At 39.0% G+C, this 17,204-nt stretch overlaps 1 protein-coding gene across 12 annotated transcripts in view; it reads left to right on the top strand.

Moving 5' to 3' along the window:
* Positions 1-17,204, top strand: part of TTLL5 (tubulin tyrosine ligase like 5) — a 254,786-nt gene that overhangs the window by 82,709 nt on the left and 154,873 nt on the right. For all 12 annotated transcript variants that reach the window (XR_002123777.1, XM_019640361.1, XM_019640358.1 and 9 more), the window contains 6 exons: positions 86-124; positions 6,615-6,772; positions 7,700-8,006; positions 12,526-12,646; positions 15,258-15,404; positions 16,495-16,598. Coding sequence is in view for 11 of the 12 variants with exons in the window: in XM_019640361.1 (XP_019495906.1) it covers positions 86-124; positions 6,615-6,772; positions 7,700-8,006; positions 12,526-12,646; positions 15,258-15,404; positions 16,495-16,598 (876 nt within the window). In the remaining variant the exon portion in view is untranslated. The remainder of the gene's footprint in view (positions 1-85; positions 125-6,614; positions 6,773-7,699; positions 8,007-12,525; positions 12,647-15,257; positions 15,405-16,494; positions 16,599-17,204) is intronic.

Here is a 17,204-nt window from a genome sequence, read left to right as displayed (position 1 = left end):
GGAGAACGTGCGCATGCATGCACATGAACTCAGGAGAGAATATCTGCATAGTGTTCTAACCCATTTACCCTTTCTACTTCTGTAGGGGAAACCCAAGAAGAAGCTTGTTGACAGGAAGAACACGGTAACTGATTTTTAAAAGTTGAGAAATTCTTTCAATGTGTATGTGTGACCATGCATGGACTAAGCATGGTACTTTATATAAACGTTTTCAGTTTGGTTCAGCTTGAATAGTAACATAAAAATGTTTTCTACTGAAACACTATTCGTTGGAAACTTTTTACAAACTAAGTTTGGGATTTACTTTTTTATAACTAAGGTGTATCATTTCAACTGATAATAACAGTATTCTTGTTTGGCTATGTGAGAGAGACCAAAATATTAATAAGATTCCAAGGCTACTCTCGTGTTTGATTCAATTCAAATAAGAAGTTGTGTTTTGGCCATGACATACCTGGGGCACACAGTTCTGCACCTCACAGGACTGAGCAGAACTGCTTCCAGTTTGTCATAGAAGTACAAGTGTGCAGAATACCTGTGGCTCTTCATTTTGACAGAGGAGAGGAAGGTCTTAGAGGAAGGGCTCCGATGGCCTTGCCCAACTGAAGACTCCAAGAACAACAAAAACTCTTTACCCTAAACGCGCACCCTCTGGTTTTAGACATTATGTACACCCCCTTTGTGCTGTATCTCTTTAAAAAGAAAAATGACAACAATAAGAAAGAAGCGTATATCTAGCTTTTTGTTTTACATTTAAGGATATAGATAAACTTGGTTTCTCATCCAAATCTTTTGAAGCGTAAATCTAATTTTTCTTTAGAGAAGGAAAACATTTTGATTACTATTTAAGGGAAAACTGAGAAATCAAGTTTGTAGCTTGTTTCCAAATAAGATCACACTTAGTTTATAAATTTATTCCAGTTTTTAGTCATAGAATATGCTATCAATTTGGAAATTACAAAAAAAGAAAATCTTAAGCAATAAGAATATTTAAAGATCAGTGAGTTTTGTCCTTTCTTCATTTTTTTGTCACTCATTTTATATTTCTATCAGTAGGGAGTTTTTTTTTAATGGTATAGAGGTATAAGCAAATGAAAGGTGGTATATGACAGATTATATGCTGAAACATGAAACAAGTCTTAATACATTAAAAAGGATTAAAATCATACAGAGTATGTTCCCTGACCACAGTGGAATTAGAAATCAGTAACAATAGAAAATCTCTAAATATTTAGGAATTAAACAACACATTTCTTTTTTTGTTTGTTTTTTAGCTGAGCCATCCTGCCACCTGTTGGCAGTTCAGTGGCAGCTCAGCTTAGGCCAGGAATTGAACCGGCTACTCTGTTGCTCAGAGCTCTCACTCTTGAGTGAGGTCTTAACCAACTGAGCCACTCAGACAACCCTATAAAATATTTTGAACTGAGTGATACTAAAAATATACATTAAAATGTGTGGTAAGGGAGTTTTTCGGGGGAAATTTATAGTTTTAAATCCTTATATTAGAAAAAAGAAGACTAAATTGCTTATCTAATATCCATTTTATGAAACTAGAAAAAGAAGAGTAACCCAAAGTAAGTAGAAGAAAAAAAATATTAAAGGGTAGAAGTCAATTAAATAAAAGACAAATAATAAAATTAATAAAATCCACAATTGTTCATTGATGAGATAGCAGAATTGATACACTCTTATGTAGACTGATCTATTGGATCATCAGGAAAGTCATGATGTATTTTTCTATGTTTTCCAATGCAAAAATGCATCATGACTTTCCCGACGACCCAATAGAAAAAACAGAGAACACTAATTATCAATATGAGATAGGAAAGAGGGGATATCACTGTAGATCCTACAGCTGTAAAAAAGATGTTAAGGTAACCTTATTCCGCTACTTTGACAACTTAGATAAAATGTCTGAAATGCCTTGTGGGGAGGGAACACTTAGCAAAACTGACGCAAGCTGAAATAGAAATTTTGAATAGTCATATGCCTATTCAGAATATTGAATTTGTAATAAAAAACCTTCCTACAAAGAAAATCCCAGGTCCAGTAGTTTCACTAGTAAACTTTATCAAGCATTTGAGGAAGAAAAATACCATTCTTACAGAAACTCTCTAAAAAATTCTAGGAAGAGAAACTTCCCAATTGATGTTATGATGCCAGCATCACTATGACACTAAAACCTGAGAAAGACATTAAAAACAAAGAAAATTGCAGGCTATCTTTGTAAATATAGACTCAAAATTTCTTAAAACAATATTAACTAATAGAATCTACCAGTATATAAAAAGGATAACACATGACTAAACGGAGATTTTTTTCCCCCAGTAATGCAAGGTTGGTTTGACATTTGAAAATAGTCAATACAGTTCACCATATTAAAGGAAAAAAGCCAGATGATCATTTTATTAGATGCAATAAAAAGCATCTGATGAAATTTAACATGTTTATGAGAAAACAATCTTAGCAAGTCAGGAATAGAAGGGAACTTCTTCAATCTGAGAAAAGCCTTCTATGAAAAACCCATTTCTGATATTGTACTGAATAGTGAAATACTGAAGGCTTCACTCTTATAATTAGTAAATAATAAGGCAAGATGTCTGCTGTCACCACTTGTATTCCTTTTGTATTAGGGGTCTTAAGCAGTATGACAAAGTGAGGGGGGAAAAAAATAAAAGGCATACAGATTGGAAAGGAAGAAGTTACATATCTTTATTCTTGGATGACATGATCAGGTTAGTAGAAAACCCCAAGATATCTACAGAATATAAGAACATGTAAGTGCACTTAGCAAGGTCTTGGGATACAAGGTCAATATACTTTTAAAAAAAATGCTAGGAGTAAATAATTGGAATGTGAAATCTAAAATTCTGTTTATAAAATACCATTTGAAAATATGAAATTTTTAGGGATAAATTTAATAAAATATATTCACTACCTATACAGTAAAAGCTACTAAATATTACTGAAGGAGATTAAAGAAGATCTAAATAAGTGGAGAGATATGCCATGTTCATGGATTAGGAGACTTAATATTGTATATATCCATTCTCTCCAAGTTCATCTAAAAATCTAGTACAATCCCAATTTTTTGTGGAAATTGACCAACTGGTTTTTTTGTGTGTTTGTTTATGGAAATGCGAAGGACTTAGGATATCCAAAGTAATCTTGGAAAAGACTTAGAGAACCTGCCTTCAAGAAATAAATACCATAAGGCTGTAGTAATCAAAACTGTGGCAAATTGATCAATGGAACAGAAAAAAGAGCCCAGAAATAGACCCATACTTATTATAAGGCCATTTGACTTTAAACAAAAGGCTTAAAGTAATCCAAGAGGGGAAAGGAAACTTTTTGACAAATGGGGCTAGAACTTGCTATCATGTTTTTAAAAATGAACCCTAACCTCTATCTCCCAGAAAAATTAGAGATGATTTATAGATAGAAACATAAAAGCTATTACTATAAAACTTCTTGAGGAAAATATGTCTGTGACTTTGGGCTTGGCCAAAGTTTTTTGACAGGAAGCAATAAATAAAAAGGAAAAAATGATAAGCTAGGTTTCCTCAAAATTAAAAATTTTTATCATAAGATACTGTTAAGAAAGTAACTAGGCAAGCCATTATAGTCGAATAGCCAATATGGTCATGAAAATGTGCTTTGTATTAGTTAGCAGAGAATTGCAAATTAAAATCATGAGATACCACTAAACATCCAGCAGGATGGTTAAAATTATATCAAATTGTCACATTGTACACTTCAAATATCTTACAATTTTATTTGTTATACCGCAATAAACCTGGGGGGAGGAGGCGGGAATGATTGACAGCATCAGAGGGTGAGGATGTGGAGCTAATGGAACTCTGATAAATTGTCATTGGCATCATAAACTGGTACAAGCACTTTAGAAAAAGCCTGGCAGTTTTTTAGAAAGCCTCGAAAATTTTACTTCAAGATCTTTACCCAGTAGAAGTAAAAAATATAACCACAAAACGACTTGTACAGAAATGTTATAGCAGCTTGATTCATAGTATTCCCAAACCAGAAACAACCTAGGTGTCTAACAACAGGTGAGTAGGTGAGCTGTGGATTACTCATCCAATGGACTAATCCTTAGCAATAAAAAGGGATCAATACTAATACACACAAGATGGATGAATCTCAGAAACATGCAGAATGAAAGGGTACTTACACAAAAGAGTTCACACTGTACAATTCCATTTTAATGAAGTCCTGGAACAGGCAAACCTAATGTGTGATGAAAAAATTCAGAACAGTGCTTTCCTTTGGGAGTGAGTGTGAGAGAGGGGTTGGCTGGCAAGGGGCATGAGAACTTTCTGAGGGGACAGTAATGTTAGACATTGGGTTATATACTTCCGGGCGTTTGTCAAAACTCATCAAACGGAAATTTAATATTTGGGTATTTTATTGTGTGTAATTTTCAGCTCACCCAACAACCCCCTCAAAACCCAAAACAAATATTGAACTCTAGATACTAATGACATGCGTGGTGATGTATGTAGGAGCAAAGTGCACTGATGTCTGTGTGACTTTGGAATGCTTTAAAAATTAGACAAGGGGCCGGCCGAGTGGCTCAGTTGGTTAAGAGCTCGCTCAAGAGTTTGAGCTCTGAGCAACAGTGGTTCGAGTACCGGCCCGAGCTGAGCAGCCACTGAGCTGCCAACAGGTGGCAGGATGGCTCAGCTAAAAAAAAAAAAAATTAGACGAGTTGATGGATGGGTAGAAGAAGGGAAGATTGGATATATATGATGAATCAAATATAGTAAAATATTCATTGTAGAAACTAGGCAGTAGGTAAACGGATGTTCACTATACAATTTAAAAACTTCTGTTTGTTTAAATATTTTCATAATAAAATATTGGCAAAATAAAATGAAATTTATGTAGCTAGAAGGTATTAGAAATTATTTATAGGAAATTCAGTTGTTTATTAATTTGAAATTACTTATGGCGTGTCAGCTGTATGCTGGGCAGTCTTGTACGCGTCACTGATCCAGTGATCAACAAGGCAAGCGTGTTCCTTACCCTCATATAAATCTGTTTATCATATTATCACACTTTTCCCAGCATTCCTACCTCTATTCCTTGTACTAGTTAGGATTTATCTGTCTGTTCAGGGTTTCTTAGAAGCTCATAGCTATTTATTTAAAAAATAAATAGTTCATAGCTGTTATTTTAAAAATAAAAGATTTGTTTTATTCTCTTTATTATTTGTCTAAAAATTGATTTGCACAACTGTGCGTGTGTGTGTGAGAGAGAGAGAAAGAGACAGAGAGAGATGGAGAGAGAGACGCGGGGGGGGGCAATATTGAGTTGCTCGGACTTCATAAGCAGAGTTTGAACTATTTTTAAGTTTATTAATTTGCTTCCTGTTTCTGCCCCTCGTGTCAAAACCTTCCCTGTTCTTGGCTCATTTTCCTGTTCTAGACAGAAGGCCTCCAAAAGATTCACTATCTAGCTCATCCACCCAGAAATCCCTAAAAGTCCTAAATAGACCAAAAGACACAGCCTCTCCATTAAACTCAGACTGAAAACTCCCAGAGGAATGAGGATTCCTTGACCTCAAGTGGAATATGCTTTGAGTTCTAGAGTTCAAAGCCAACCACTTAGAACTTGAGTTCTGCGCATCCAGACTTGGCCACCTGCTTTTAGTCACTAACATGTGTACTCCTTTTCTGACTCAATAACCAAGGACCCTCTCTCTCTCTTGGGGGACCTGGTTTTCTCTGCTGCGCTGTACTTTGCTGGGTCCTTGTCTGGATTGGGCCTGATACCTGTCACTTCCCTAATTTGTGATTTACCTTACTTTAATGCCTAACTTAGCTGCTGCCACCCCCTTTCCCCATCGCATTTCCCATTCATGACCCAGTTGAATGTGGCCTTGTCCTACATCTGCTGCTCCCTCTTGTCTGTGCCTCTGACCCTGACTCCTGACCTGTACTCAACCCCTAAGGCTCCCTGCCTCCTCTCCCCTCCCTCTCTTCTAACTAAGTAGGCTCTAAGGGCGGAGTTCCTCATGTTGGAATGCCTGAGACTTGGTGCGTCCCAAAGTCTTAGTAACTTTTCCCTGAGACACTTCCCCTGTGAGTCTCAGTCAGCTCTGTGCTGCCGTATTCAGATTATCATACATTCCTTCCCTCATCTCAACCTCTGCTAAGTGTATTTATTAAATACTGTATACATTCAAAAAATATTTGTATAATTCTAAGTTATAATGAAGAACAAAAAATAAACACCTCTAGCCACCACCCAGCCTCATAATTAAAATGTCACCAGTATCTCCCAGTCATTCTTAAGGTATAAGGTACATAGGGTAGCACTTTATGATCTCTGCAATAAATAGTTAGCCAGTATTACTTGAACACTTAAAAATACTTAAACATTGTCTGCAGATATATTTTTGTTCAGAACATTTAACAGATTCAGACAGGACATTGGTGAAGTTTTACTGTAGATGCCAGTATTCCCATTGATCTGTCAAACCTTGTAGAATTCACTAGAGTTACCATGCACAGTCTGTCATCATTACCGATGTCTGTCAAGCTTAGTCTTGGAGTAAAGAAGAGAACTTTCTGAAGGTTGTTTTTTCCCCATAGAATAACTACTGATGGAGCACCAGAATTGAAGGTAGAGAGTGTGAATTCAAAAGCCAAGCTGCATGCTGCTCTTTATGAGAGGAAGCTCCTGTCTTTGGAGGTGCGAAAGCGTAGACGACGGAATGGCAGATTGAGGGCAGTGAGGCCAAAATACCCAGGTACGTGCTGGTGAGCCTTCACCAAAGTCCATTATGTGGTTCCTGCCAGGCTGATTTGATCAGCTGCTTAATTAACACTCAATGAATCACAACCTTCCTGATCACATACACTTAATTTGTTTGTATAGCCTTTTTTCTCTGAAACTGAATTTCAAAAGGATTATAAGTTTTTAAACCTTCCATCCTATAATATTTTGTAGTGAAGAATATCCAAAGCACATACATTTTGGCTTTTGCTCTTATTTCAGCCTCATATAACACCTGATACTTTAGAAATCATATTAGCTTAAGTTTAGTAGAATCCTGAGCATTATGGTTCAGGTTTTTCATGATTAGGTATTAAGTCCAGTTGATCCTTTGACATTGCCTAATGGTGTAAATATTTTAAACATACACAGAGAAAGGGAGTTTCTTTCTCTCCCAGGATCCCCCAGACCTGTTTGTCACTGACTGACTTTTCTCTTCGTCCTTCCCTCATTTGTTGAGCACCTGTATCAGTCACGTCAGTCACTGGGGTTCATTAGTGAATAAAAAAGATATGATCCTTGTTCTCATAGACCTTCCAAGGCAGTGGAGGAGAAGGAGAATGAATAAACGTAAGCTAGAAAGATATTCCCCTGCTCCTCGTACCTCCATGAAAGGTGCCCTTCCTTCCAAAAGCCTCTAACACACTGTAGAGATTACTAAGATGCTTTTTTTGCCTTAAGTTGTGACAGAGCCATTGGTGTTACGATGAGAAACGTCAGTTGTAATGAAGATCATTACTAACTAGGTTTTTAGACTGTAGAAGATTGGAGAGTGACATGTTTCTCTGTTAATTTTGTATGTTATTTGTGGTCTGATTTAGATACGGGCTTTTACTAAGGTATTGGGAGAGAGGAAAATTTAATCCTTTTTTCAGCAACATTAGTGATTCTTCGCATTTAGTGATTACCCAACCAGCCGAAATGAGTGTTAAAGCTGAGACAGAGAGTGAAGAGGAGGAGGAAGTTGCATTAGACAATGAAGATGAAGAACAGGAAGCTTCCCAGGAGGAGTTTGCAGGGCCCCTTGGAGAAAATCAAGCCAAATACACACCCTCATTGACTGCTATGGTAGAAAATCCACCCAAAGAAAATGCCATGAAAGTTTCTGAATGGACTAATAAAGGTGAACAGCACTGCAAAATTGAGACTCAGGAACCAGAGCCTAAATTTAGCCTGATGCAGGTTCTGCAGGATCATGGAAACCTCAGGTACGTACCTTTGGTAATTATATTAGTGCAATTGATAACAGCTGACATATACTGTGGACCAGGCACTGTGCTGGTGGCTTTATAGCCATTTCTTGTTTCTTATTCACAGTAGTCCTGTGAAGTAATTACTGTGACTTGATACTATTATTATGACTAAGAAAACTGAGCCTGAGAGTAGTTACTTATCCAAAGTATAGAGCTATGATACAAACCCAGGTCTCACTGGCCGAACACATTCTTGTTGGGTTTTAGTGTCAGTCAGTCAGTCACTAAGAGCACAAGGTGACTGAGACAAGGAGCTCAGAAGCTCATGGCTTAATATAGGGACACTTAAAGAGCAAGGGCGATGACCCCAATATGGGCAGAGTCCTCGTAGGACACAGTAAAAGGAGTGATTGGTCTCGCTTGGGAATACTAGAGAGACATTAGCAAGGAGGCAGTATTTGAACCAGGCTTTGACTGATGACTAGGATTTCAGGAGGTTTAGGAGGTGACAACTACGTGTGGGAGTGCTAGCAGAGGAGACAAAGGTACAGAGGTGTGATAGCACAGTTATCCATTCAGTCCCTCAACCGATATTCACTGAGTACCTGCTCTGAGCCGGCAGCTTTACTGGGCTGTATAGTATTACAATGGAGAACAAGACAGGCTGGGGGAAGACTGACAGTTAATGAAGAAGCAAGGTAATTTCAGGCATTTGCTATGGTTGATTTGCTATGGTTGAGGTTGCTATGAAGACAGTGAAACAGGGTGCAGTGTTAGAGTGTAATTGGGCAGAGGTTCCTTTAGACTGTGGTATTTGGGCACAAGGAGGTAACCCTTGAGGTGAGTCCCGACTGATGAGAAGGAGATAAGTCATATGAATATCAGGGGGCAGAATATTCCAGGGAGAAGAGCAACTATACAGGCCCTGAAATCGGAATGAGCTTGGTGAGTGAGAAATGCAGGTTAGTGCAGCGGAGTTATATGGAGAGAAGGGTGTGGTAAGAAATGAGACTAAAAACTGGATGTCATTCAATCATATAGGGCTTTAAGAGGAGCGTGGACTTGATTTTTTAGATGGATAGTTTTTAAGCAGATGAATGAACAGGTCATTTAGAAAGTAAATTCTGGTTTCATTGTGGGACAGTGACCGCGAAGAGGAGAACTGGTGAGTTAGGGGCTGTTACAGTAGTCCCGAGCCAGGAAGACGAAGGCCTTGACCAGAGCAATGGCTATAGGAATGGAGAGAATGGGGCGCACTTAATGAAATTTGCAAGTTAAAATTGACAGCGCTAGGTCTCTATAGATGCAAGAACTCCAAAGAGAATGGCTTTTCCAAATTTGGCAACTTGTGGATGCTGTCAGTCAACAAGATAAGGAGCATAGGTGTTGGCTTCATGATAGAAATAATGTGTTTCGTTTGGGACAGCGAGGTGGAAATTCTCTGATGAAGACGTCCAGGAGACAGGTGAAAACAGCTTTGAAGATGAGAGCTGGACGGGATTGTATAGGTGATAGTTTAAAACTTCAGAATGGATGAGCTTGTCCAATTCAGTTTAGTTCAGCAGGCATAGACAAGGAGAGAAGGAAGAGAATTGAGCTCTGGGGGAAACCAGCGTTTCACAACATTGGAGACAACAAATAGCAGTTAGAAAGATAGGCATAAAACTGGGAGGGAGTAGTTTGGTGAAAGCTGCAGGAGTTTCAAGCTGTAGAGTGCCTCAGACAGCCCAAGTTAGGATGAGGAGTAAAGAGAGACTCCTGCAGTTTTTTACCTAGAGCAGGCACACTGGGTGGAAGAGAACTTGTGAGTTCAGGAAATAGGAAGGCACCAATATTTTCAGAAGATTTGGCTATAAAAGGAAGGTGAGAATGCATCAGAGAGAGCAAGCCAAGAGAAAGGGTTTTTTGTTTTGTTTTAAAGATAGGGATTCTGGTGTTTATAGACTAGGGGAAGGATTTGACAGGAAGAGGATAGATGCAGACGTGGATATATTGATAGAGAAGGGTCCTGAAGGAAGGTGGAAAGAGGCCAGTGGAGGGGTAGCTCTCCCTGTAAGTCAGAAAGCAAGCACTGTGGGGTGAATGCAGTGGTTACATGTTAAAAGGGAAGGAAGTTTATGTATTTATGCACGACGGCCTTTATTTTCTAAGTTAGAAGTCAATTCTTATACTGCAGGGTGGAGGGTGAGACTGGGGTTTGGGGGAGGTAGGGGTTTGATAGAGTTAAGGTTTGGAACAGTGTCGTGAGAATGAGAGTAATTGCATTAGTGGAGAGGACCCTGGACTTGGACAGAAGACCCAGGCTCTGGCTTCGTGGGGCTTAACAACTGGCTGTGTGATCATGGGCCAGTCAGAGAGCTTTTCTACGCCTCAGTTTCCTTTTCTCTTAGGCCACGGAATGGGGTTAGACAAGTGTTTTTCAAACTGTGCTTTCTGGAGGGGAAAAAAGATTCCACTGAACTGAAATAGAACATTTGAAAACCACTGGACTATTCTAAGGTCTTTTCCAGCAATAACATTCTACTTTGCTGTTATGGAAAGAAATTATTTCTTCATAAATCTTATGGATCTCACTTTCAGTGAGTAAACTGTTGTAATTGCAGGGTGTGTTAATATAAATCAGTGGTTTTCAGACTATTTCCTGGAGTTGCCCATCATTCTGGGGGACATCTCCGTATGGATGGGAGGTCTGGGGGAGGTCCATGGCAAAGTGTAAAGACGCCAGGCCGCAACCCCCACGTTGTATATTTTGTATCCTGAGGATTCACATAGGCTTTTATTTTTTAAAAAGTAGGTTTCTTTGGTGTAAATCATTGCAGTTTTCGGTCTTTCATCTGGTTTTTCTTTTTGGTTTTTTTTGTGTGTTTTGTTTTTTTTTTTGGTTGGTTGGTTTCACATGACCAGCTGACTGATGTGTCCAGGACCTTAGGGACAAACTCAGGATTAACATCCCAGGGATCTCTTTAACAAGGGTGGAAAGCTCAGTACTTGTTCGTTTGATTTGCAACAGTGATTCGCAACAAAAATGATTGAAATCTCAACTTGCAAGCAATGGTTCCCTTATCCAAAGACTTTTATGTGTTACTGTTAAAGGGTTAATCAGTAAAATTGGGCCTGCTGCGGCTGCTGCATTTGGAGGTGCCGTTTCTAGCGTATTACATTGCAAGAAAATTCGTTGACCAAAATTGAGAGTCTTTTTCATTTATTTTGACTTGAAATTAATTTGTTGTGGAGGTAAAGCTTATGGGAACGGTTGAGGGGAAAGTGGTGTATGGTTTCCAAGTGAACAAGAATATAATTGCTGTCTTTGTTGAGAACCATTTGAAACTACAGATTTATTCTTTCAAAACCATACTGTAGTCCCATAAACTGTCTATTACTAGCAAAGATGTAGCCTTACTTATAGTTCATGCTCTGAAGATCTTACGTGTTCCACTCTCAAAAGCAAATCTCCCCAACCTGAGTCCCCTGCCCTCCAGTCCCTCCCACACACACACATAGAAGCTAGACCCTCTTGGGATTTCCAGTTTACTTGGATGAGTCCTTCATCCTAACCTTGGAGGCACAGTGAGTAGAAAGCATTCAGTGATCACATGTATGAGGATTGTAAACAAAGTTTGTGTTGGGCCCTAATCTTCGCTGATGTCATTTTGGCTGGAGCGTCAGAAGGCCGATCAGCTGAAGTAACCAAAATCTCTCCCGACAGAAAACAGATCTGCTCCAATTAGCCCCTGAAGTGAAAGCCATCATGGTCTCTCCGGTACATCTGTCTCTCACACCAGAGCTTATCAGATTTCCTTGTTTCCAGCAGAGACCACCAGGCAGAAATCGGCTGGCTTCTTCAGCGATGGCGCTGAGGTGCTTTTCCCTGTATGTGGAGATTTCTTTCTCCCACTGAACATCTGGGCTGGTCCTAGCCTGTCTATGCCAAACGTTGTTGGACCTCGCTCATTTGCTCTGGGCTCCAGCCACTCCCGTCCTGTACTTGAGAAAAGCATGACCTTAAAATTTGGTCTCAAAAGTCCTTTTGTAGGATTTATCTATTTCCTGCTTTGGAGGCTCTTGCACACTAGAAATATTAGTTGCCATAGCAAAAGCCGTACTTTTGCACTCATTGATAAGTATGTTCTTAAGGGCCTCCAAGGCAGAAAAATGTTTCTACATTAGTACAAGCTCTTGTGGAGATTCAGTACTGTCCCCCATCCGTTACCCCCAAGAAAGCTGTTAAAAAGTTCAAGAGATAAGGTTTAAGAGAGTAGGAAACTTGATTTTCTGTTCTTGCTTAATTTTACACCCCATGGTAATATTGAGAAAATAAATAGGATTCTCCACCTCTGATTATTTTAATAGAAAAATAAAAACCCCTCCTATGCTGTTTAGAAGGAATCTTGGTTCGCTGACTATACGGTGGGCTTCATTTTTCTCTGCCATCCTAATGGAAGGCTCCTCAAAGTCCACCCCGAGAGAGGCAAGTACACGTTGGGTAGGCTTTCCATTCTGTCTCATAACGGTGTGTTGTTTTGGATTTCTATAGCAAAGTGCAGGCTCGAATAGCATTCTCTGCCTATCTCCAGCATGTTCAAATTCGCCTGATGAAAGACAGTGGAGGTCAAACGTTCAGTGCCAGTTGGGCTGCCAAAGAAGATGAGCAGATGGTGAGGCTCTTCCTGTTGGAACCTTTTTACTTTCCTTTTTCTATTAAGGTAAAGAGCAATATATTCTTCTGAAAAAATAATTATTTCATAGTCTGTAGATTTCTCTCACTTTAATGTGAAGTAAATCTTTGATCTGGAGCCATGTTCGTCACACTGTGTGTTGATGGCATCAATTTATTTCATTCTAAAAACGGAAATTGATTGCTCATTCGATATCAGGCCCTGTGCAAAGCCCTCAAAAAGAATAACAATTTACAGAGTCCTTTTTCAAGTAACATCATGTATTCTCTCGTTGAGGGAGGCACAATCATTCCCATTTTTAGATGAGGAAACAAAGACCTAAAGAAGCAAAGTAACTTGCCTGTTGTCCCACAGCTTATGTGCGTTGAAACTGGAACTTGAACCAGATGTTATAATTGTACATTATTTGCTCCTTCATTGTATCCATGAGTCATAAGGCACTTACTTTTCTGTCCTGGGGCGTCGAGTTAGCTCTTTGAAAGTCAACACTTTATCATAGGCCTTCTGAGAATTTAACATTTTCTTTACTAGTTGTAACTTTATAAAATTCTGAGATTACTGGAAACAAACTCATAATAATTTTCACTGTATATCAGTCTTTTGAACATGCCTACAATTTAACATTCTAGCAAGGTTTTTCTTTGTGGATCACAATGACAGGGAGCTTCCATTTCTTTGGTAAGGTCAATGCTTATAGAAGAAACCATAGCCCTTCCTTAGCCTTTTAAACTACAGGAAAGTGTCACCGAGAAGAGAGTGACCTTTAACTCTGTGAAAGCTGCACCCTTTGTCCGACTGAGTGGTGACCCTACTGTAGTTTTCAGTTCTCCACATACAAGAGGTATACAGTATGCCAGACCTATTATAAAATCATGATGAATATCCCAGAAAACAACTTGTGAATTTCAAGTAGCCAATACAACCCAGAGATAAAACCTTGTGTGTTGTGAATAATCTTTCAACCATCAGTGGAAAATGTTAGCTCTGCTCTTTCCAAGTGGAAAATTGAAACTGCCTCTTTGAGAGTCAGTTTGTCTACTCCACTGTGAAAAAATAATGTTTTAATGTAACAGCTTAAACCACCCTATAGCAACGACAGCAGAGTAAAACTATGAAACCCAACCCTCTGGTTATGAGGCTGTTTCTTTATACTGGAGTAAATTGGCACCAAAGGACAATGAACCAAAATCAGATTCAAGAAGAAAAACAATAGCTCAGAAGAGAAGAACCACTGGAACTGCTGGCTTGGAATTCACACAGGATTTCTCTGGGGCTTTTTACAAAAGTATTTAGGATCATCACTGCAAAAACCAGCTCTGTGCATTTCTTTCTGAAAATATGTCTAGAGAGCAAACCCTAACCTATTCTCTGAGGACTGTGGCAGTGGTCTTGTTTATGAAGGAGGTAGGTGTTGGATTGCCTCTCTGGTCCAGGTTCAGTTTAGAGATTCTTGATCACATAATTCACAGAAGGCACATCAATAGAAGGTCTCAACATCTATCATCTTAGGGCAATTCTTTGTGTTTGGGTAGGGAGTGGGGGCGAAACAACTATCTCTAAGACCTTGGTCCTTGCAAAGTCTCTCTTTGAAGCATTTGTGACATTATGAAGAATCTGATTGGTGTCTGTTCAGATTTCAAGATCCTTTGCCACATCTCAAGTGAGATGCATCCTTTCTCCCCTTAATGACCTTCCACTGTGCCCTCCTTACCAACACGAGCTCTAAAAGCTCCCTTATCCTTGGGGGAGAAAAGAGAAACTCTTATCACCTTTCAAGCATAGTAATGCCTTTCTTTCCCTTTATCACTAAACTTTTAAAATCAGTAGTTTCTGCTCCTCACTATATTCTTCATTATCCTTGCATTTCTTAACTGCTTCCTTCTATTTCTTTTTCTCTACTGAAAGGATTCTGTTGAGATTATCTCGTACTGGCCAGATTGAGGGCCTTTCCAGCTCTGGCCTCTTGGAAGCTTTGATGTGGTGCCCTTTTCTCCCTCTACTCCATGACACTATTTTCTCCTGGGTTTCTTTCTACATTTCTGATGTTTTCTACCATGGGTTCGTGTGTGTGTGTGTGTGTGTGTGTGTGTGTAGGGATGGGGGAGTTGTTGGTTTTTGTTTTGTTTTTCTGAATTTTTTCCTCCTCTTTCCTATGTCTAAGCATTACTATTTCTGTATTCTTTCTCTGCCTTCTCACCTTTGATGATTTCATCTGCTGCCATGGTTTTAGTTTCCATTACTTATCCTTGAATGCTGCATTCCCTGATCACCCTATTAGACGTGATATCTGCACTTTGAATGGTGCTATTCGTATACGAATTAATGTTTACAGCCACTATTTTATTACAGTTATTTACATACACATTTGATTTTGATGTTCTGATTTATAGTTTATTGAGGACAGAGAATAAGTTTCTTTTGTTTTGTCTTTCTATAGCCTTCTTATACCTGACATGTTTGCTCTGGGTCTTACTTGCTGAAATGTGTAATATGCTTCTTCTCACATCGCTGTTGTGTAATCCCTTGATAGCTTGTCTTCTGTCGTTTAGCACAATCCCTGTCTTTTTTCCCCCAATGACTTAATTTATAGGAACTAGTGGTTCGCTTCCTCAAGCGAGCATCCAGCAACCTTCAGCACTCGCTGAGGATGGTGTTACCCAGTCGACGATTGGCACTTCTGGAACGCAGACGAATCCTGGCCCATCAACTGGGTGACTTTATCATTGTGTACAACAAGGTACGTGATTACCTATTGGTTTTGTGCTTTAGATTGCCACACGCTGTCAGAAACAGGCTAGAAGCCTGTGTCCTACTGGGTGGAGAGGTCCTTCTTCCCTCTTCTAGCCTCATTATCCCCTGTGTGTGAGGGGGAGCAGGACCTCACTCCTTAACCCAGCTTGGCTGAAAAGCTGCTTACCAGTTCTGAAGACCCAGTGGCCATAGTTAGTTCTTACCAAAAGGCATATTCCTTTGGAGCGCTATTGCACTTGAGATGACTCCTGAGGCTGTGTGAATTTGCATTGTTGTTATTGTGCATGTACACAGTGGTGAATGGACTATTTGAGAACAAATCTGAACCGTGGATTTAATGGAATGACAATCTTCTTTCCTGAGAGAGTTACACTTTGTTCTCTAGGACATTTTAACCAGTGACATCATTTTACAACCAAACCCAGGAAATATAGTATTTGACTAGAATGTTTTGCAAAGCGTCTTTTATCCAAGGGTCTCAGAATGCTTTAGAAGTATCAATTTTTGGTTATAAAATAAATGGTCATTTGAGGAAGGGAAAACTGAGGCCTAGAAATTTAAATGACTTTTTAAAAAGCCATGGAATGGTTAGTAGAATATTAATACAACCAAATATATAGCCACAATTTATTCTAGATCTGTTGAGAATTTTGGATGTCTCATGTAAGTGAAGAATTACTCATTTTGGATGCTGGTGCAGGAGTGTCTTCCTCTGCCTAATTGTAACAAAATGCAGCATCTCTGTTGTCATACTGTTAAAGCTGCAGGTATGACCACAGACATTACTCAGCTACTATAAAAAGCTCTTTTCTCTGTGGGCTGTGTAAGTAGAGAGTAAAACACATGATTAAAAAATTACATTTATTCTAACTTTTATTTGGAAATTCCACAGTATTTAATGAAATAATGGCCGAAAGCAATATATCAAATTTACAAATGACAAAAGTACATGAGGAATTAAATGTCTTTACTGTAAGGGCAGAGGAACCCAAGGCATGAAACCAGATGATGAAGTGTGCATTTATCAGGAGTCAGTTTTATCTTGTTGTTTTTCTGTGGGGGTTGGGGCTGGGTAGGAAACAGAACAAATGGCTGAAAAGAAATCGAAGAAGAAACTTGAGGAAGAAGAGGAAGATGGGGTGAACGCAGAAAACTTTCAGAAGTTCATCAGACATGCAAGGTAGAAAATATTCTTAATTCATAAAAGCTGTCTTATTCCATCTTCTGTAATGTCCCCATTGAATTCCCAATATTCCCTTGTTTCTAACATATGGATGTGAGTAAAATCACTGTTAGAAGGGAAAAAAAAAAAAAAGGAGTTTCATAGGCTTGGCCTCTCCATATCTCAGCCAATTATGTTGCTGTTGTCATGGTTTCAGTTATCCAAACACTGCTGCTGGGTATCTGGGCTGTGTTTCTAGATGGCCTTCAAAGTACACAGCACTCGAGGTGCTGAGAAAGTCCTTTGGAAAGTTGAAGTTAGAAGCTTTTAGTGTTTACTGGATCTGAATTTAACCCTGACCTACTGATGCAGGGAGATGACCAAATTTTGCCTACATTGAGTGGGTTGAGGAATTGGCAGTTTCTTAGCACTGCGAGGGTTATGCCTAATTTATATAAAATAGAACAAGTCCTTCATGCCTGGGGTTAGCCTTTAGGGATTGAAAAATGTCAGCATTCAACTCTCTGTCTTGATACAAATCAGCAAGCCATTTTGTCCATTTGCAATGTGTTTCCAAAGGAAGAGGTGACAAAGATATTCAGTTTTAAATTTCGTATGATTTAT

Source organism: Hipposideros armiger, unplaced genomic scaffold, assembly GCF_001890085.2.
Source record: "Hipposideros armiger isolate ML-2016 unplaced genomic scaffold, ASM189008v1 scaffold_49, whole genome shotgun sequence".
Taxonomy (NCBI): domain Eukaryota; kingdom Metazoa; phylum Chordata; class Mammalia; order Chiroptera; family Hipposideridae; genus Hipposideros; species Hipposideros armiger.
The sequence above is the reverse complement of the archived record's forward strand: the minus strand, read 5'-3'. Positions and strand labels throughout refer to the sequence as shown.